The following is a 21,380-nucleotide window of genomic DNA, read 5'->3' as shown; positions in this document are numbered from 1 at the left end:
TAGAGAAGAGTAATGGTTTTATTCTTAACCAATGCATTGCTCCATCTATAAAACACCTTCATCATCAATTAGTAAAGAATTTTAGGATTTGACGATGCAAACAGATGGCAGCTGCCCCCCCCCTTGAATCTAATAGCTATGTATTTAGAATACAAGAAACCGAGACGCTTTAATTCAACTACTGCTGTTTTGGAATATCATCTAAAATGGCTTCATCTTATGAAGAACCTTGGGTTTGAAGAAACTTTGTAAAAGCTTTTTGTATTCTCTACTATACTATTTACTGCTTAATAACTTTAGAAACTCCCATTTTCTATTCTCTTTCATTACTTTCCCCCGTGTTTTGCAGTACACAAGGCAGTAGTATTTCCTTGTTTGTATATTAACACCATCAATGAAGCAGCAGAGCCCTAGAAACAATCTGGCTCTGCGATAGTGCAGAACTGAACATGGTAGGCTACATGTGGAAGAGCAAGGCTCAGTGACAGAACAGGAGGCTAACAAAGGATAATTAAAACCAAAACAATATTTGGAAATAAATGTTAAGTCCTTGTATTTTTTTTTTCAGGTACAGTTTTAGGCTTAACACTTGGGTTGCCTGTGTGCAAGTTAAAATCCAAACATTTCGTTTTCTTGAAGAAAGTCAACTTGTGTTTCTATTAAGTAAATGAAGCAACAGAAAGAGAAATAATTGCTATTTCCAACCGCAATTTCTTTCTATGGAAAGGAAAATTTAACAGTGATCAAGCACAAGGGGACTGAGAAACTCAGGTTCATCTCTCAACTTTTTTTTTTTTTTTAAATGTGCTAACAGCAGTCTTTGCATGTAAAATACACCGATAAAAACGCAGGATCTCACTTTACCCCACAAAAAAAACCACTTTAGTGCTTCTAGTATCTGAGCTAACCCAGGCATCATAGTTTAACAAAGCGCTGTGCACCACAGAGACGCTTTGCTCCTGTTCTAGGATCAATAAGGATACCTAACTGAGAAGCACACAAAGTTTCTGGCTAAGCGTACAACTTCAGTTTTCACGAAAGTTTTCTATACATAATTACCTTGAATTTAGAGCTGCTGAAACTAAAAGTGGTCAAAGCTAGGCAAAAATCACACAAACACCAGAAACAGAATCTGTCATGTTTAACTACAGCCTTTGGACTTTATTAAATTTCTAAATGGCTGAGTCCTACTTTATAGCTTGCTTTAAATTACTAATTACATTAAATGGAAAAAAGGTACCTGTCCTAAAAGTCTGCAAAGACCTATGAAAAAGATCAAAGGACAGCATGAAAGGAAGAAGCTGTATCATCTCATCCTTGGGCTTACAGAAGCGCTGGAGAATGGGTTACAAGAGACCTGGTCCAATACGGAAGAACAAGGTTTTATTATGTTCATTGGCAAACAGATACATTTGAAAGCATGACTAGATATATGAGGCTTAATCATTGAGGGAGAAACTGCACATCTATAATAAATATCTGTTGCAGCTACGTGATACTCTAGGTTGTAATTCATGTTGCTCAAGACTTTTGACAAGTCTTGCTTGGTCAGCAGACTATGGAAATTGCTCTGAGGAACTTTATTTCCATACAAGCTGGATGAAAGAAACAGTACACATGGAAAACGTTCTATTTCACTTCTAACAGCAGTTTTATAATACTTGAGACAAATTCTTAGCAAATCCTTTTACTTGTGTCCTTCCACTACCTCTTCAAGTCAAATTTTTGGAAAACAACAATGTTCCCCTGGAAGAATCACAGCAAATATTAGGAGCAGAATATAATTTATAAACCCTTGCTATATGAGCATACCAGCGCCAACTGGGGCTCCTCATTTTTGAGCTTAGTCTCAAAATGCAAGGCTGAACAATGTGGAATGCATTATACAAATGAAAATAAGAAGAACAGTAAACGACATGTAACGCTAGCTTTTACTTTCCTGGTTTGCCACCTGGGAAGGAAAAAAGCTTCAGGTCTTTTCTCTACAATAAAATACAGAATAATTATTAATTTCTAATCAAATTGTGTTTGTGTTCACACAGTGCATCGCAATACACGTGACTAGCTTCCACATTACCAAACAGAAAAAAAAAAAAAAGATTTCTTGGTCTATTTACATCCACAAATACAATTCAGCAAGCATTTAAGTACAGAAATACAATCTTCGGTGACTGCATAAAAGATTTTAAGGAACCTTACACTAACAATAATTACGCGCAATTTCCAGAACATGGATATAGAGAGGCAATAGTTAAGCCAGGTTTGCTCTTGCTTGTTTTCCTGAGCTTTCACCCCAAAGCATCGTAAACAAGTATTTTCCCTCTTCCAGAATATTTACACCATGTTTTCAATGAAAACATTGGAAAAACGTACTTGTGCACAGAGTGCTGCTATCACAAGGCAAAACCCTAAGTAAGATGTTTCAGAGGTACAAGTTAAGCAGCTCAGATTTGAAAAAAACGACCTCGGAGACAAGGCTCAGAGACTTGTGTAGGCAAATTCACTTCAAGTCTTTCTCGGAAGATCGTACTTTTTCAAGTCCATGGGCGAGCGCACACTTACTGTCTACCAAGGAGCAACGAGATCTCAAATGCGGATGTCCACTGATAAGAACAACCGATTTTCCAGTTTCCTTTTGAAACCACAGGAGTGTTGATGAGACTCCCTACCATCAGTGTTTGCCTAGCACTGGAGAAAAAAAAAAAAGGAAGGCAGGAGCAGTTCGCAGAGAGGGAAGCGGCTGAGCAGGAAATGCCGTTTTGGATCCAGAGCCGTGTTTTCGACCCGGAGCCCTCGTTAGGTCGGTCTGTCTCCGACCAGCCGAGCCGCCCCCCCGTACCCACCCGCTGCTCGCATCCCCCAGAGCCCACGCCAGCTCCCCCGGGAGGAGCTACACGGCGGGCTCTGCCTCAGAGCCGGCGGACACCTCACCACACGTCCTCGTCCCTCCGAAGCGGCAAACCTCCGCAGCGGACCGCCCCCGCAGGGGCCGGAGAAGACCCGTCGCCGAGCACGAAGCCGCTATTTTCGGGCTCGGACCCTCCCCGGCGGCGGAGGGTGGCTGAGGGACGGCCCGCTTCCCGCGCTGCGCCTCAGGCCGGGGCGCGGCGGGACCTCCCCTCCCCTCCCCCCCCTCACTGAGGGGACACGTAGCGCAGCCCGGCGCCGCGTCCCACCGCAGCCGCCTTCACGCCTCCCGCGGGAAACGCCCGGCGAACCCTCCCCCCGCCAGCCACGGGACGCCGTGACAACGGCTCGGCCGCCGCTGGGCGGAGGGAACCGGGACAGCCCCGAAGGAACTGCGTATCGGCTACCGGTCTGACCCCGCGATCGAGGGGGAGCCACCTCCCACCGTCCAGCCCGGGGCGGGGGAAAGGCAAAACCCCGTGCCGTGCCGTGCCGCGGCGGAGAAGCCCCGCCGGAGCCCGGCCCCGCACTCACCGGAGAGCTCCGGGCGGCGCGGACTGCCCGCCCCGGGATCGCGCCTGGCACTTTGCCCCATACCGCGGCCCGGCAGCGCCGCGTCACGTGACCAGAGGGCGCCCGTTTCCTCCCGCCCACTCACGTGACGTGACCGCGGCCGGACCTGGGGGCGGGGGGTGGCGCCGCAGGACACGTGACGGCGGAGGCGCGGCGGTCGTTGTCGGTACCGATCCTTTGCGCCGCATCGCGACAGAGTCCCGTCCCCCCATCGCCCCCGGCCGAAACGCGTTATCTGACGGGAGGGTGAAGGCGCCCGGCGCAGCCCCGCAAAGCTCAGCGGCGTCGGAAGGGATCCCTCCAGTCCGGGCAGGGGCAGGGCACCGGCGGCACCGGCCGCTCCACCGAGCGTTTTCTCCTGGGCCCCGGGAGAAGCGGCGGTCTGGGACCTCGCATCTCCGAGGAGAGTAAAGGCGGCCACTTCATACATCTCGTCCGTATCAAAAAGCAGGCTTATTTGTGGTTTTCAGGGATTCGAACTGACTGGGAAGTTTACAGCGTCTGCCTATAGCCCTGATCTATTTCCTAACGGATTTTGATTATGCAAGAATTCATTAGAGAATTCATTAGAGAAGTCACATTTCTCTCAGCATCAGTGACAGCAGTGCTGGGATACTGCCTACTTCCGTCGAACGTCTCCCACTCAAAAACTAACTTATGTTCTTCACAGCTCTCATATGCCTCGCAGAGAAGCAACTTATTTGCAGAGTGATTCAAGACATAGAAGTACTTCTGTGGGGAAAAAAAAGGGGGGGAGGGGGGGAATCTCAACTTCATCAGTAGATGGGCAGCAGAAGCCTGAGGTAAAGCGACGTGAACTCTGCAGTAGGAATGCACATGAGGTTCGTTTAAGCACACACAGCTGGCTAAAGGGACAACTATACGATGTTTTGGATTTATCCTTTATCCACTAGTGACCTTTACAGGAACAACTGGGACTGCCTAAAATATGATTTAATTATTTTGAGTTTTTACACTGTTTCTCATACTTCAGCAGACGTGAGGCATAGAGGAAACCTAGAAGAACCAGACAGGTTTCCAGGTATGTTTATTAGACCAGGAATGCCACTGTACAAGTGGTAATCAGGGAACAAATGCCATTACACCATCATTTTTTTCAGTGAAAGTTTAGACCAGTTCATTATAAGCAAAGGCTGTTACTCCCTCCATTCTTTTGGAGTGACTCTGCCAACAGGTGACAAGCCCCACTCCATTCCAGCTTGCGTAAACACCTGTAGGAGGATAAAAATAAAGACTATTAACTCTGAAATCAAAGAAACCTTCTGATAGAGGGCTATTTCTATTGTTTTCAGTGTATATTTTTTTCTATTAGAACATAACATTCGTCTTATAATAAAGCAAGTGGAACATACTGAGTAATATTTAAATACTTCAGTTGTCTATTTCAAAGTATTTAGAACAAACAATCTGGAATATAAAACCCTATCACAATACTGTAGTTTTAATCTATAAGTTTTTCTGCTGAAAGTTCTACCTGTATAGCTTAGAAATCCCAAGTAAAATACCGAATGCTTGTGTTTCTACTACATTTTAAAATCAACCAATAGACTGAATTTGTGTGACAACTCAAAATCAAAATACGAGCTAACACAACTTTCATTTCTATCGCATTACTATCCACTTATATAAAATGCTTCTAAATTCTGACCACATAAGTCACTTCAAAGAAGTAAGCCCTTGTGAAACTTAACAGCTTGCAAGTTTACAGCTATAGTCACAACAGAGCGGTGAAAAAAAAGGACAACTTACATATCCCCAGACAGCAGTAAAAACTGCAGCTCCACCAAGGAGTACCAGGTTTCCATATTTATCATGGAAGTTAGGCTCATATTTGCGATGAGCTTGTCTTACTGCAGTATGCTGAATGCCACGAGCTAATGAATGTTAAAGAGAATCAAAAGTACAGAAATCAACTGAAATACACATTCAAACCATTCACAATCCTCATCTCCCACCAACAGAGGCAAGTGTAAGCATTAAAAGACTTGAAGAAAAGCTGAAAAAAAATATAAAATCAATCTTTTGGAGTTAGAGCTTTGGAATGATTCCAAAACACAGGATATGCTGAATGTCTTGCATTTTGTTTCAGCTCTCCTAATTTCTCTCTAGAAAGTTATTCCTGAAGTCTAATTCCAGTAAGAAAATCCTCTAAGTTACCCTTTTCATTAGTGTGCTTTCTTTGGGCCCTCAGTGTGGAAGTTCAAGTTCTATTTCTCTAATAAAATAATTTTTTTAGTACTTAAGTTTCAGATTTCTATATGTAAGTATCTATATTGTCAGTATGTGTACCTAATATAAGCATTTTCAGGGTGAAGCTCACCACCAAATTAAGCCGTTGAAGATAGTGGGTATGGGTAACACCTTTCTCATTCCTTCAAGATTTTTGAAGGGGAGGGAGGTGAAGAAGGAAGTGGAAATAACTGTGGGCCTTCACATGAGGTAAATAATAGAGAACGAAATACAGGAGGATATCTTCAGATGACAGAATGTATGATGTGCATTACAACTGCTGTACACTATAAAAGCTATGCTTATTAAGAAGACAGAATGAAGAATCAAACCACTGGCTTCAAAACACTGAGATTTTTTAGTAGTTGGGTATAAAGCATTTGATGAGACAGTGATCCGTGCATAAAGATAGACATTACAAAATACAATCTTTTAGTTTCAGGTCAGTGGTTCCCATTTACCCAAACATGACTAGAGAAAACAATGGCAATACCGATAATGCTGCTACGTCTCTAGCATGGTCTGTGAGGCTGCACAAGTTAGTGTTTAGGGTTTTTTTAAACAGAAAAAAGAAGCCTGAGTATCTCCTGAGAGAAACACTGCTAAGCACTTTTATTTTAGGTGCATGCACCTCGGCCTAAGCACATCAACAACCAGTACCAGATTTGAGAGGACCAGGTTAAGCACTGGTGTCTATCTTAAGTCTATCACTGAAGAGGTAACCTTACCCTTGAGTTGAAGGGCTGGTCATTGACTACACCTTGCCACCTCAGGTTACAAGACCTAACGTGCCTTTAGTTACTATCAAAGAGGAAAAGGACTGAGGAAGGGAACCCAAGGTCAGCCCAAGTAAAAGCAACTAGGAGGTAAGAAACAGAAAGAAAGAAAAAAAGCAGCAGATGAAGGACGACGAGAGAGCCGCCCCTCAGCTGCCCTCACGACCCTCCTCCGGGAACGAAGCGAGCCCAGAGTTGAGGGGCAATCCTCACAGGGACGACAAGAAACCGGGAAGAGACCCCCTGAGGAAACCGCCTACTCCCAAGAAACACCCCCAGCACTCCAGAGAGCCTCTTCGTTGCTTACCGGCGAGGTTCAGAGCAGCCCTAGCCACAGGGAACATGCTGACAAGCGGAGTAGGACCCTTCCCCCGGCGGGATGCTGCTACCCTTGCCGAGCGGTGAAAAACAAAATGGCCGCGCCGGAAAGAGCCGGTGCGCGGCGGCGCTGAGCGGGGCCGTGTGGGTAATGTAGGCGCGCAGTGGCGGAGGGAAGGTGCCTCCTCGCTGCGGTTGAGCGAGAGCGGCGGGAAGCTCCGTAGCCGGGAGAGAGCGGGAGAGAAGGGCTCCTCTCCGCCTCACGGGCTCGGAAGCGGTCCCCGCCAGCGGCCAGGGAAGGCGGCCGCGGCCGTGAGGAAGGCGGTAAGAACCTCCCGGCGGAGACTGCAATCGCAGTGTCAGGATGGCCGAGTGGTCTAAGGCGCCAGACTCAAGGCGTTCCGCGCCTTCCCGTGGCGGATTGGGTATTCTGGTCTCCGTATGGAGGCGTGGGTTCGAATCCCACTTCTGACACCACTTTTTTTCCTTTCCCCCCCCCCCTCGTTTCTGTGCAAATTTTAAATCACGAAAAGGTCGCTGCTAAAGCCAGAGATTTTGAGTGCAGATAGAAACTGCAGCGAGGCCCGCGGCGCCAGAAATAATTTCCATAGCGTGCACGTCCTCGAATAGAGAAATAATTAAAAAAACCAAACCCGAAGCATGAATAAACCCGTTTTTCTGTGGCGATGACTCTCAAGAGCCCGTAACCCGTTACGCCCCGGCTGAGGATTCCCCAGGGCGTTTACGATTTTAACAATCTTTTTAACACACGACCCAGCAATATACGTGCGCGTATAAAATCAAGCAAGCGCACGCCTTTGGGGAGCTACCGATGAAGCTTCTTATTTATTCTAGATTCCCATTTTGGTTTCTTAAGAGCTTACCGACGTGAGGCCAGGCCACTCGCCGTGGTGCCCCCCCCCCCCCCGCCCGCCCGCCCCGGGGACCCCGAGCACACTGCGGCCGTGCAGCATTTTGCAACGTTTAAAGAGCCGCAGGCGCTGAGGAAAGCCCGGGTGTATCCTCAAGGTGAGGGGCTGCCGCAGCTTCGAGGCGGGCACCGGCGAGACCGACCCCCCCCCCCCCCCCAGCCGCCGGCACTGCCGCCATGTCCCAGGGGTCCCGGCCCGCCTCAGCGCGGCACGGCCCGCCCTCCCTCAGGGCTCCACCAATCGAACGGCTCCAGCTCGCCTCGCTCCTATGGGCTAGCGGCAGGCCGTGCCGGAGACAGGTTGAACCAATCAGAGGCCGGCGGTGAGTCGTGGGGGGGCCGGCGCCGCCGCCAATAGGAAGTGCCCGGGCGGGGCCGCGCTGCCGGTGAGTCGGCGCCCGCCAATGGGCGTGAGGCGGCAGAGCGGGGCGGTCATGGCGGCGTTGCCGGTGCTGGCGTTGCTGGTGCTGCTGCTGGCCTGGGGCGGGCCGCCCGCCGCCGGGCAGAAGCGGAAGGAGGTGAGGCACCGCCGGGAGCCCCCCCGCCGGGCTGCCCCCGCCTGCGGTGCCGGCCACGGCGGGGCAGGGCCGACGGCGGCGGGTTCCCGCGGTGGTTGGCCTGCGCTGAGGTGATACAGCGCCGAGCGCCGGGGAGGCCGGGGCCGGGAGGCCGCGCACTGGGCGGCTTGTCCCCACGCCGGGTTGCCGGCAGGGCCTCCCCGGGCTGAGGGTCGGCCCTCCTCGGCGGCAGCGGCCGGGCTCTGAGGGGAAGCCCGCGGACACGCCCGGGGGCCGCGCGGAGCGGTTGTCTGTTGAGGATCGTACGGTTCTAATTAATTTTTTCTTTTATTTTCGAGTGTGTCTAATTCCAGGTTCTAATGGTCTTGTAAAAAGCGCCGTGAAAGTGTTGTCTTCCGGCTGTATGGGATTTGGAGGGCGGGTGGACTGGCTGTCTCTGGTTGTAATTAGAAAGGCGTCACTTATTTCCACAGGCTTGGCTCCTAGGGTTTGAAAAGGTCCCTCTGTATATACTTGTGCCCGTTGATAAGTCGAAGAAGAGTAGTTTATTGTTAACCCTAAAATATTTGCCTGGAGAAGAGTGTCAATAAGGAGTAGAGAATTAGTTTACGATAAATGTAACATTTGTTTGTGGGGGTTTTTTCCCCTCGCTTATCTAATGCTTCTTTGTATAATGTTATAGAATTGCTTGGCCCGTTTTTAAAGAAGAGCTTAGTACCGGGTGCTCCCAAGTTCTCCAAATATGTACTGAATCAAGTTTTTTCCAGCAACACTGAAAACTAGATGTTGAGCTCGCTTCCATAGTGCCTCTATCTCTAGTATTGATTCTACTTCCACCAGGTTTTGAAATCTAAAACAGAGTGTGATGCTTAGCATCACATAAATACTGTGGAGTGGTTTGGGGCAGCACGTACATCTGAAAGAAATCTTACAATTAGTGACAAGAGGAAGAACTAGTGAGCTAACAGTCTTCACCAGCATGTGTAATATGAAGTGCTTAAAGGCAAAGTGCTTAAAGCTGTGTGTATTACTAAGTGGTTAAAGTAAATGAATAATACTAACATGACTGTCAAAAGGATCTGTGAATGCCTTCAAGAATCTTAATGAAGAATCACATCATGCGGTCAGCGTTCTTATGAAATACGGTGCAGCCGTTTGTTATGTCAAATCTACAACTCTTCAAGATTGTACTGCGAGACTAGAAAAAAAACCGACACAAAAAACCAACAGGGTTTCTCTGACTTTATTTTCAGATGGTGTTATCGGAAAAAGTGAACCAGCTGATGGAGTGGGCTAGTAAAAGATCGGTTATTCGAATGAATGGAGACAAATTTCGACGCCTTGTGAAGGCACCACCCAGAAATTACTCGGTGATTGTGATGTTCACTGCTCTTCAGCCTCACAGACAGTGTGTTGTGTGCAAGTATGGGCTTAATTTTGTCCTAAATTAGAACTTGAAAGTCATCATGTGCTTTGTAGGAAATTAAGAATAGGATAAAACTTTCACGTATGTGGGAGGAATATGCTAGGGCACATTATAGTAGGATTATCTTTGAAATTAAATGTGTGGAAATATGCATGTGATATGTCTGCAAGAAAACTACATAGTCCTTAATTATTTATCTCCCTCCTAAAATAATCGCTGCATTGCAGAAACAATATTCATACAGATGGGCTTCTGGAGGAAGATAGGGTGAAAACTCAACTTGTGGTATGAGCTGCTGAAGAAATATTTGTAGAATTACTGCTGGCCATGCAGTCTAAAAGTTGCTGTTGCCAATCAACGTATTAATTATTTACAATTGTAATGTGCTGGATCCTTAACCATATTATGACTTTCATGTATTAATCTGGAGGTGCCAGAGGTCTGTAAAGACGATTTTTATACCTAGTTAGTTGAAATTAATTGGTTTCCCATCCTCTGACATGGAAAAGAGGGTATACCTATACTTGTTTTGGTGCTCTGTGGACTAGCAAATCATGAGCTGCTGGGTTCCACTTCAAATTTCAATTTAGAAATTATCACTGCTTGTGTTCATGACCTCAACAAAACTTGTCCTTGGATTTAAAAAATTAGCGGTGCTGGATGCTTCACTCGATTGTTAGATGAGCATCTCACCTTAAATTTTTTCTTTAACACTAGAAAATTAATACAGGGGTGTGTGGGATGTAGCCATTAATGGGGTGGGTGGCTACAGCTCCCTCGGCTGTTTTATAACTTGTGTTCTGGACAAACATATGATACAGCATCTCACTTTGTGTGTTTTACAGGCAAGCTGATGAGGAATACCAGATCCTGGCAAACTCCTGGCGATATTCCAGTGCATTTACCAATAAGATTTTTTTTGCTATGGTAGATTTTGATGAAGGCTCAGATGTATTTCAGATGGTAATGTCTTTCTTTTTCTCCTCTAACGTTATTTTTAACTGGGGTTTTGGAGACTTAGGGCAAGAAGGTAAAGATGAATACAAAATTTAGTGTTACAATGATTAAAGAAATAATTGAAAAGTTAAAGGCTGCCACTCAGAAGAAGTGAGGAGAAGAGCAGAGGGCAGTAGCATATTGGCAGTAATGTTAACAGAACTGAGAAATTGGGAATAAGCACAAGGAGTGAGCTGGCTTCTCTGACTGTTTTTTCTGAGTTTGTCTCCTATAATAACTTACACTGTAATTCTTAATGGAATTCTTTTATGATACACTAAGAGGGAAGATAGAAAGCACCAATGTCGTTAGGAACAGCTATTACAATTTTTAGATTACTAGAGAAGGATAGATTAGACTTTCAGTATGGGTTAACTTACTTCTTTTCAAGTACCCAGTCATTTTGCTCTTCTTTTAACATGTAAGTAGATTTTTTTTAAACTTATGAGAACATTCCATGTACGCTTGCAATTGTAGATCACGTTAATAGTTCATTATAGTTTTGCAAATCTTAACTTTTTTTTTTGAGAGACTTATCTCTCTTCAAAAGCTACACAATTCAGGGAATGATATTATATTAAATGGAAGCATTTGGACTGGAGAAGTGGAAAGGGATGTCTTTTATTATTATTGTTAAGTTTTCCCATAGTGTTACATCAAAAATTCATTCATCAAGCTCTGGCCTTTATAGACTATTCTATATATTCCTATTTTGCAGATTTCTCTCCCAAAAGTAGTATTTAGAGAAGAAACATTCAAAAAACCTGAAATGCTGTGGGAAAAACAGTGTTAGGAAAAGATAGAACTGCATTTTGTAAACAACTACTTCTATTTACCCATTATATCATCTCCTCTGAACTTGTCTGAATCTTTTGAATCAGTAGTTATAGGTCTGAGTGCTAACAAAGCAATGTCAATCACTTCAGAAAGCATGCTCAATTGTGTTAAAAAAAAAAAAAGCGCCTACTCAGAAGTAACAATTTTTTGTTTGAAGAAATCCAGAACAGCTAGTGACAGAACTAAAAAAAATTTGCTTCTCAATATCAAAAGGAGAAAACAGCATCGAACACAAAAGGAAAATTGCAGGAGTATATTGATTACTTTTATGAAATACAGAAATGCAAGATACTGTGTGCTGTCTTTTTTTTTTTTTTAAGTTATTGTCAGTGAAATCTGTTTATTGAATAGTTACTTTTTCTAATTGATCTAGTGATGATGTTGCAAGATACAAATAGAATAGAATTGTGTTACTAAATAGAGCTTTCATGGTGCTGTATCTTCTCTGAATTTTCTAAATACAGCTAAACATGAATTCCGCCCCAACCTTCATTAACTTTCCTGCTAAAGGGAAGCCTAAACGGGGTGACACATACGAACTTCAGGTGCGTGGCTTTGCAGCTGAACAGCTTGCTCGTTGGGTGGCTGACAGAACTGATGTCAATGTAAGTATGTACAGACTTCCCCATCACCACCTCTGCAGCACTCCCTTACTATGAAATTCCAGCTATGAAATATGTCGGTTGTATTCTGTGGCTAACGATCTACTCTCAGATACTCTAAGTAGTTCTTGTCTACAAAATCTAGTTTGGGCACATAATTACATCTTTAAGTTTCCTTATATTCTGTGTTCTAATATTTTGTGTAATTTTGCATTTGATAAGATGGTAAAACTCATCTCCTTCCTTCTGCCTTTTCTGTTCCTATGGAAGAAAAACAGTCTTTAAATTATTAGGTAGGGTAAATGTGTATAAAAATGAAGTTACAGTAATGGGGGAAGAAGCATTATTTACTTCCCAAGTCAGATTTATTGTACAGAAAATTTTTCTCTGTGTGTTGATATATATTTTTTTTTCCAGTCTAATATATTGTGGGTTTTGTTAGCAGGAGTGCGGATATAATGTATAATCCCATTAAGGGAAAACAATTTAAGTACCTTCTGTTTAGATTCGTGTGATAAGGCCACCAAACTATGCTGGACCGCTGATGTTAGGGCTGCTGCTGGCTGTCATCGGAGGCCTCGTATATTTGCGTGGAAGCAATCTGGATTTTCTGTATAACAAAACTGGCTGGGCATTTGCTGCTTTGGTGAGTAATTGTAAGTCTTGACTGCCTGTTGTCATGAGTTTTGTAGTAATTCAAGTCTTTAAAAGCTTTTGTATTTAAAGATGCTTAAACCTGGTAGAGGAAAATGAGGTGAATTTAATTTTGGTTTTTGGTAGTCTGATAATATTATTTGATCTTGGTCTCTTCAGCTCAGTTAATGCTTGATAAGATAATAAAAGGTATGACAATACCTAGCCTAAGATTGTATTCCAAACCAGTACGTTTTGATATGGAAATGAAAAGAAATTGCATGAAAAATAAAAACCCCTTATTAAATAGTGTTTTTTTCTTCCCTTTTCAGTGTTTTGTGTTAGCAATGACATCAGGCCAGATGTGGAACCACATTAGAGGTCCACCCTATGCTCATAAGAATCCCCATACAGGACAAGTTGTAAGTCTTTTCTTTGTTTTCTTTTCTGCGTTTCTGTTGTATTTTTACAGAATAAGGCTGATACTAAAAGAGGCAAGTCAGAGTACAAATTCTATTTTTGGTTTGTTTCTTTGTTAGTCAGTGATGCTAACCTCTCCTGCAGTGAGCAATGCAAAATAGCTGTTGATTAGTTCAGAGAGGATATGTCTTCTCTTAAAATACGCCTGTAAAAGAGGGGGTTTGTTTTGTGTGAAACAGAAGGAGTGTTAGAGCTCCAGTCATGATTTAGATTTTCTTCCAATTAGTTTTATGGTTTTCTTGGCTCAAATAGAACAGGAAACTCTGTTTGCAAACTTTTACTTTACTACTGAGAAAGCACAAAATACTGATCGTAATCCAAAGCAAAGTGCTCTGTTGTGTAATTGCTGTGTGATAACTTCAACCATTACCTAGAATTCCATTTTGATAGGAAGGTTGTTCCTACAGTGTTTTGTTCAATGATTCATTAATTCTGGAAGAATGGTGGCATTAGTTCTGTAATGTTCAGAGAGTAACGTTACTCGGGTTTTTTTAGGTGTGTTGCTTTCTGTGCTCAGTAATAATCTTTTAAGAGATAGAAGAAAAAATACAATTCCTAATCAGATAAGGAATATTAAGATTAATTTACTATCCAGCAGCATGTTCAGTTTCTTGTTAGAAACTGCTCGAAGTGCTTTCCGTGCAGTAAAGCATCAGGCAGCAGTCATATGGATTGTACTCTGCTGGAAAAGGCACATACTGGTTCCAAAGTGTTGCCTTGGAGTTTTTGTTGTGTTAATACCTAGAGAGTTCAAGGTCATCTTGTGTGTGGAAACTTTTGATTATTCTAGTAATCACAGAAAGCTAAGAAGGTAATAAAAAAACGCTCTAGGGTTAAGAGGATAGCATACAGAGTAAGCAAGACTATTTGCTAACATATTATTTGGATGGGGGGGGGGGTCTCCCCCTTGCTCCAGAACCTAAGGTAAGCATTTCTTTCATCCCTCCTGTTGTTTTCCATCTTCAAAATCTAAAAGTAAAAAAAAAGATACATTTTGGAGGAAGCATAATGACAATGCTTTTTTTGCTTAGGTTCTGGGGGTAGATTGTTTTAAATTACCTGATCTCTTCCATTTCTCTGACCTCCTATGTATCTTTTAACCATTCCTATTTGTTTTCATGTTTACTTTTCAGAATGTATTTACCTGTGACATTCGCTTTCCTCTGTCTCATACATATATTGTATCTCTAGTGATGAAGAGACATGATGGTTCTAAACTGCTAACAGTAACATAAAGGTGTTATGTTGAGTTTTTACATGCTAAACAGTCCTATTGCTGATTCTGGCATTTTCATGTCTAACCTGTTTTTTTTAGCTTATACAACCATCTAATGACTTCCATATAAAAACATCTTCCTTTGAGATTCTTGAGGTAAATTAACGTCTAGTGACCTTAGACTTATGAAACCTCATTCTTGGGAAAAATCAGTTTTAACATCACTTGAAATATACTGCTCTGTACATAATATAGAATGAGATAATACACTGTAAAAGCAGCCAGAATGTGAGAGCATTGCATTTCTTCAGGTGCTTATAGATCACATACTGGCTTTTCTCATGTGTTTTACTCAGAAGGGAATGAATTTGGTGAAATGTCCTTTCATGCCCTGTTAGGTGGGTCAGGCCCTCTGTATTCTTTCGTAAAAAGTGGATCTGCTTATCAAACTTTTTTTTTTCCTGCTTAGATATAACATCATAACCAGAGTGATGTAGAGCTTCCCATAAGAGATTAAAAAATGGTATTCTTTCACAAATTTCAAATTTTCTGTTAACCCAGTTGGTTAGTAAACTATTAATGTAAATAAAACTTAGCCAACTTAGCGAGTGAAAGTTCTCGTATTTTACATGTTTTCCTGAAAACACTTCCTTTTGTTTTTTCTGTTTACATCATTCCTAAGCCTTTTTGAGACTGAAGAAGAAAGCTTCAATGGTATTGGTAGTGATGTTCCTTTTCCTGGTATGCCATGAAAAATATTACAAATGCTTGGTTCTGGAGCCAAGTGAGTAGGGTTCACATGCAGATTGAAGAGACTGTCCCTAAGCGGAGGAGCAATGTATGTAACCTAAGAATCTAAGTCAGGGAATGGATCAGACTTGGATCACACTGGGTGCAGGAGGGCATAATTACGGTCTTTTGCCCTGCTGAACAGGGAATCTGGACCATGAATGTTCTAGTGGCACTTGAACTTGGTATAATCTGAAGGGTACTTTGGGGCTGATTGTGCATGTTAATAGAAGAAGGTTTTTTGATGCTGACACAGCTTCCCCCCAAAATCAATGGTCAACAAATGAAATTGTTTGTGCTCCAACTTCTGAAAGAGACAGTGCAAAACCCAGTTCCAAGCTCTATAGCTGTTTTTTGTGTCAAAGTTGACTTCAGTCTTTTCTAAAATCAGTTACTCTTTGTCTGTTACAGAACTATATCCATGGAAGCAGTCAAGCCCAATTTGTGGCAGAAACACACATTGTTCTTCTGTTTAGTATCCTTCATACTGAGATGCATGGGGTTGGTGATGATTTTTCTGCTGGCTTATGCTGCTGCCTTTTCTATGAGAGTACCTTGTCAAGGCTCATAACTGTCACCTAATACTGACGCAGAAGCTTGTAAAGCCTTTCTGTGTTGACAACTATGCTTTTCCTATGCCAGTGATCTTTAAGTTGAATAGAAAAATGTTTATTGCTTTCTCACCACCTTCTTCTTTGCTTAATGACTGAACTGAATACCGTGTTGAAGATGTGGATCTCCGTGGAATCATAAGATTCTTCATGATAGCCCTTGTTCCTCTGTGCATGTCTCTTATCTTTTCAGTCTTACTTAGTTCTTGCTTTGGTGTTGAATTCCTCTGTTACAGATCTTTCTTCTTTTATTTCTTTGTTTACCTTCTTTACTTTTAATGTTACCACTTGTTCATGCTAAGGATTCAGGATTTTTCCATGCTAGTATTATGCAGTCAAGAAAGCCAAGCGGAAACTTGCAGGTTGAGAGCTTTTGCCTTTCTTATTTGTATAAAAATGTTTATTTGGAGGTGTAAGAATACTCTAAAATTCAGTGTTCTTTTCTTTTCCCACATGGATGTTTTTGATCCATCATCTGTAACTTTAGTAACTTCTGACTCAAGCTTTTCTTCCTTGTCTTGTCACCTGTGTCAGCCTGTGCATTCTTTTATCTTTTATACAGGATTTTTAATTTTATTTAATTTTATCTTTTTTCTTGCAGCTTCATAGTCCCAAGCTGTTTACATTTTATGGTACACAAGTATACAGAATAGCAGACTTACTACAGGCACATAATTTCAAAATTTCATTCAAAGTACCTGTCCTCTTCACTGCTTGATCATGATGAACAAGTCTCTTCTGTTGCAACAGCAGTGTTCTTTAACAGGGTGCCTTCTGCTCATTTCTCCCTTTTTTTGTTTTATCTATTCAAAATCCCAATTTCAGCAAGTGATGCATTGGGGTTTTTTTGTAAGAAAATTGATGTTTAAATATGCTGGTGTTAAAAGAACTTCACTCTTTTGCTGTGTATTCATTATCAAAGTTGTCTTTTTTTTAAACTTAAAACATCCCCTGGAGGGGAACTTCTGGTCTTTTTCTAATTATTACTGTACTTCTGATGCACTCAGTCAAGTTCAACCTAGAAACTTTTTGTTGATGTTTATTTGTGTTATTGCTGTCCATCACATTACGGACCCAATCTACCAGGCACTAGAGACATTAAAATCGTAGAAGTTAGCAAGGTTTCTGTATGTTGAAGTCACTTTTCTCTTGTGCTGAAGGTAGGCCACATCTGAAATGGAAAGATTTCCTAACGGTCCAGTTGCAGTCAATGATAAATATTTCTCATTTCAGGAGGATGATTGGGACTGAACTTCTGTAGTGAAATGGAATGAAATATTTGGAAATTCTGTCTTTTGTTCCACTGGATCCATTATTTTGCTTTGCTAGGATTCATTTTTTTGCAAATGTCAGGCTTTTTAAATTGTCTGTGCTTCTTTAAATTTTACAAGCTTTAAGGTTTTTTTTAATTGAAGAATTAGAAAAGACTGAAATATTGCTACTTGAAAGATACCCTGTTAGATTAAATATTGCATGCATTTTATTCATTCTATTACCTGAGTAAAATGCAAGTTGAATTCCTTTGGAGATTTTCCAGTGGAGTAGAACAGTAGTAGGAGTGGACTGAGCTCTCTGGGAAGGCATGCTGTTTCTTTACAAGCTGATATAATACATGCATGTTTTTAATTTTGTGTCAACACCTACTATACCTTCCAGTTTATGTTTTAAAGTTTGTATTAATTTTCTCTTAAAAGTTGATGTTATGAATGTCTTTCAGTTGCTTTTTTCACCCATGGTTGCTGGTTGGGCTGGGAAGTCTAGTTTTTCCAGTGAGTTTTAATGCCCCAGGTATGGTGTGGGAACTGCATTTATGAGCTTATGAATGAGTGTGTATTATATTGAGTCTATTGTATTTTGTTGATTTAGCCTTAAACAACATTCACAGATGGTGGTGTTACTTTAGGAATGGTACTCCTCCATGAAGCTGCTACTTCTGACATGGATGTGGGGAAAAGAAAAAGTAAGTACTAATACTTTTCTTTCCAAGAGAGGGCATATTCAGTAAAGATTTTTGATACACTATTTAATAGAAATGCTTTTGCACTGTGGGTTTTTATACACTTGCCACCTCTAAGCAGAAGTGAATTGTTTGGTTTTTTTGGCAGCATTTGGAGTTGCGTAGCAAACTGCAAGATAAATTCAAAGCCCTTTTGGGAGATGGAGAGATAAAAAGATGCTTTGCAGCATTTTGCTAGTAAGGGAGATAAGAAGGCACTTACCTTCTCTTGAAGAAATGATAGAAAATTGATTTACAGTAGGAATTTGAAAGAAAATGGGTAAATTTAGTTCTCGGTGACTCTAATAGAGGTCTCATCTGACCAAATCTGTAAATATTACAGAATGTTTTTGAAAACCCCAGTCACTGTGGTGAGTTCAGTGACAAGCTGTCACATTACCAGAATCTTATTCTGCATCTCTTGCAGTTATGTGTATTGCTGGTATTGGCTTGGTGGTGTTGTTCTTCAGCTGGTTGCTGTCTGTCTTTAGGTCTAAATACCACGGCTACCCGTACAGGTACGTCTTTTTTGCTCCTTCAGTCATTGTTTTTCTGTGCATTGCAATACAGCTACACCAGTATAGACTTTTTTGAAGGAAGTGGGTAAACACAAATGAGGACTTTAAAAGATTGAGTGATACTAGAAGATTATTGTTTTTCTTCTACTTGGACTGCATGCTTATGAATGAATCTGTTCCTTCTGACTGGCATTTCTTTGTCTGGTAATATTATAAACCAGAACAGAGAAATAGGCAAAGAGCATATTTTCTGAAATCTAATTGCTTCTTAAAGAGTGGCAATATTGGTAAATATAATAACCAGAAATAACGGTATTTGGTGGATATCACAGTTTTTCAGTTTGGCCAAAGGAAAGATTGTGGTACTCTCCTTTTCATGCCATTAGATATTATAAAATATTTCTATTTTCATAGTGATCTCTCAGCCAATTTATACTGAAAATAAGTGTGTCCTATTTTTCTACTTTTTCCTACATGTATTAATACATCTTGATTATTAATCTTTATTTGTGAAAACAAGGAGGATTGCTGATGCTTTAAACCTGCATACATTTTGGGATTGCTTCTGTAAAGAGTCTAACACTATTGATTGACTGTTTAATACATATATATGATCAGTATAGGTATCTTATGTGTTTTTACTAGGTTTTAGGAATTTTGAAGGAATAAATTCATGTCAAGGGACCGTTTCAGTTTCTGCAAAGAGTTTAATTTGTCTGGAAGGCTAATCCCATAGGCAAATATTATCCCCTTTCTATGAGAAGTCAGTTCTTATTTTAAAATATTTAAATAATAAAACTTGCTATTTCATAAAGACTTCTCAAGACTGGAAGAGAGCTGAACTTATTCCCTCTTTAATAACTGGTCAGCTTTGATTCTGGTCTATGCAATGGTCTTGCGTACTTCTGCTAACTTTGTTGTAGGTAAGATGTGGTTGTCTTGGCTTTTGAGTTACTAGAAGACTCGCTTTTAAGCGACTTCTCCACAGCTGCTGACGTCATAGTTGCATCAGGCCCAGTTTCTCATTCTGATTTTCTCAGCATATATGAAAGCTAAGTGGAATGTTGCACACCTTTTGTCTCTTATAAAATTAATAAGAATGTTTGTTATTTTGTTCCTGCAGTTTCCTAATGAGTTAAAGGATTCCAGAATCTCTAACATCAGAAAGGTGGCGACTTTGAAATTGCGTGTAATGGAATGGAAGAGCTAAATATGTATGGTTCGTGCTACCTCTCTTTACACTGAATGAGATAGTTAAACACTGAACCAAAGACGACATGTAGTGCCTTAAATATAACAAGCAATTTGCTCTGAAGGACACAGAGTATTAAGATGCAATCTGTTTTTCATAAGCTTTATGTCTTCTTAAACAACTGTCCTTCTAGTAAAATTCAGAACTTAATGCTTAGAGCTACATTTTCATAGACTAACTAGAAACAGTACTTTAAATTCAGTTGGATAATCTGTTTTCCATGTGTTTCTTTTTCCCTCAAATATTTATCACTTTATTTCCTGTTTGTGCATAGCAGGTGACAATAGCTTCTCTGTCATGCCTTTTCATGGTTGAGAAAACATCTTCTGGAAATCTTTTCTTTCAGTCTGTATGCAACCCTTGGAGCATACTTAAAATTCCAGTGTGGAATGTGCACATCCTGGAGTTGTATCTCATTTTTGAGAGGAGTCCTTAACTGCTGTGTGATGCAAGAGGTTGTTTCACAGATGAAGGGAGAATTTTCAAAAGGTAGAACTGAGTTATTAATTCAGTTATTAATTAAAAACTTTCTTTGCCAAATGCTGAAACTGCAGCATTTAAGTTGTAAATGTTGGCTCAGAGCCAGAAAAAATATTCCTATACTGACCAACACTCACACTCTCAAAAATACAAACCAAAACTACAAAGGTAACTAGCTACCTGTAGCATGAATTAAAAGTTGCTAACTGGCTTTCCAGTTACTGCTCAGAACCCTGACAAACCAACAGGTATCAGATTTTTGGTCACTCTGTAAGTTCTTGCATTCTCCGTTTATTTTTCTCTAAGTTTTTATCCTTGGGGAGAATATGGGAGTGGGCAGAGATATCTAATCTCAGGATAAATATTGTTACCCCAGGAAAGGTTTGTTAGCCTTACAGTTGAATGCATGTGCTTTTTGCTCTCTCCTTCTCTCATCTCACAAAGATTCTTTGCCTTAAGGATTCTTGAGTGGAAGATGTTGTGCCTCAGCCCAAACTGCTGTGTAGTTCAGCACCTGTACTACAGGAAATCTTTGCAGCCTGATTCAGTAACACTTCCTTCTGTAGGCCGCGGTGGCCTTGGAGGTTGCTAGTCAGAAGAAAATATGATGAGACTTTTGTCTCCTGCTTCTGCCTCTCCCCTGTCTCAAGGGGTTACAGAATTTGGATGCTTTAGATTGAATCTTGGAAAGGACTATATCATTCAGAGTAGAATGTTATTCTTATGCAATTTTGCTAAATTAACACACATCTCAAGTGCCTTAACTTCACTAATTTAGTTGTTTGATGTTTCAACTTTTTGAGATGCATTTTTCTATGCCATACAGAACGACAAGCCTTAGTGGAATGGATAAATTGTGTGCCTGACTGGATTTTGGACAAGTTTCAATAAAATTTTTTAGTCTAATCTATGCTCCTGTGTCTTTTGAACTTTAACATAAACCAAGCAAAACTCTTTTCTTCCACTATTGCTTCAATGTGTTAATAGAAGTGTCTGTATATAGTAAATAACCTGAGTATGGCTGACTACACTGGATTAGTAGCATATATGTGTTTATGTGGGAAATTACAGCCCAAAATGTCAATACTAGAGATCTTCTCATGTAGCCAACTAATAGCATAAAGATTGCATGGTTTTCACTTGTCTTTGACAGCTGTCCTGACGTGAAAATCTTGGCTTCCTGGAGTCCTAGACACATCAACTAATAGGATTTCTGGAGGTAGAATCTAGTTAGCCATATAGATTTGCCTTGAACAACTCTGGACTGCTGT

At 41.4% G+C, this 21,380-nt stretch overlaps 3 protein-coding genes and 1 non-coding gene across 10 annotated transcripts in view; 2 read left to right on the top strand and 2 right to left on the bottom strand.

Annotated features, from left to right (window-relative positions):
- ATP7A (ATPase copper transporting alpha) overlaps window positions 1-3,524 on the bottom strand; it is a 31,042-nt gene extending 27,518 nt beyond the window's left edge. For 2 of the 7 annotated variants that reach the window (XM_049827354.1, XM_049827350.1), the window contains exon 1: window positions 2,563-3,435. The gene's annotated coding sequence lies outside the window, so the exon portion shown is untranslated. The other 5 variants (XM_049827351.1, XM_049827352.1, XM_049827353.1 and 2 more) reach the window with 5 other exon arrangements.
- A 987-nt stretch (window positions 3,525-4,511) lies between these two features.
- Window positions 4,512-6,944, bottom strand: LOC126050045 (cytochrome c oxidase subunit 7B, mitochondrial). The gene is made up of 3 exons (XM_049827357.1): window positions 6,814-6,944; window positions 5,251-5,375; window positions 4,512-4,712 (listed from the first exon to the last, which is right to left on the bottom strand). Exons 1-3 carry the CDS (start codon window positions 6,848-6,850, stop codon window positions 4,638-4,640), a joined length of 237 nt encoding a protein of 78 aa, XP_049683314.1. The 5' UTR covers window positions 6,851-6,944; the 3' UTR covers window positions 4,512-4,637.
- A 238-nt stretch (window positions 6,945-7,182) lies between these two features.
- TRNAL-CAA (transfer RNA leucine (anticodon CAA)) lies at window positions 7,183-7,298 on the top strand. Its single transcript has 2 exons — window positions 7,183-7,220; window positions 7,253-7,298. It is a non-coding gene; the product is annotated as a tRNA-Leu (tRNA).
- Window positions 7,299-8,159: 861 nt separating this feature from the next.
- MAGT1 (magnesium transporter 1) lies at window positions 8,160-21,015 on the top strand. The gene is made up of 10 exons (XM_049827661.1): window positions 8,160-8,273; window positions 9,527-9,696; window positions 10,545-10,662; window positions 11,997-12,137; window positions 12,640-12,780; window positions 13,100-13,189; window positions 15,664-15,727; window positions 17,749-17,823; window positions 18,287-18,377; window positions 19,501-21,015. The coding sequence occupies exons 1-10, from the start codon at window positions 8,160-8,162 to the stop codon at window positions 19,514-19,516; spliced, it is 1,020 nt and encodes a 339-aa protein (XP_049683618.1). The 3' UTR covers window positions 19,517-21,015.
- Window positions 21,016-21,380: the final 365 nt, after the last annotated feature.

This window comes from Accipiter gentilis, chromosome 24 (genome assembly GCF_929443795.1).
Source record: "Accipiter gentilis chromosome 24, bAccGen1.1, whole genome shotgun sequence".
NCBI classification, from domain to species: Eukaryota; Metazoa; Chordata; class Aves; order Accipitriformes; family Accipitridae; genus Astur; species Astur gentilis.
Note: the sequence above shows the minus strand (reverse complement) of the source record. Positions and strands in the feature narration are given on the sequence as shown.

What these genes read in the sequence shown, in the direction of transcription:
- LOC126050045 (XM_049827357.1), bottom strand. Translation starts at nt 6,850, where the DNA reads ATGTTCCCTGTGGCTAGGGCTGCTCTGAACCTCGCCG. An exon ending in GGCTGCTCTGAACCTCGCCG is followed by an intron (nt 5,376 to 6,813) that starts GTAAGCAACGAA and finishes AACATTCATTAG; the next exon opens with CTCGTGGCATTCAGCATACT. An exon ending in TTACTGCTGTCTGGGGATAT is followed by an intron (nt 4,713 to 5,250) that starts GTAAGTTGTCCT and finishes ATCCTCCTACAG; the next exon opens with GTGTTTACGCAAGCTGGAAT.
- MAGT1 (XM_049827661.1), top strand. Translation starts at nt 8,160, where the DNA reads ATGGGCGTGAGGCGGCAGAGCGGGGCGGTCATGGCGGCGTTGCCGGTG. An exon ending in AGACAGTGTGTTGTGTGCAA is followed by an intron (nt 9,697 to 10,544) that starts GTATGGGCTTAA and finishes TGTGTTTTACAG; the next exon opens with GCAAGCTGATGAGGAATACC. An exon ending in ATCCCCATACAGGACAAGTT is followed by an intron (nt 13,190 to 15,663) that starts GTAAGTCTTTTC and finishes TGTCTGTTACAG; the next exon opens with AACTATATCCATGGAAGCAG.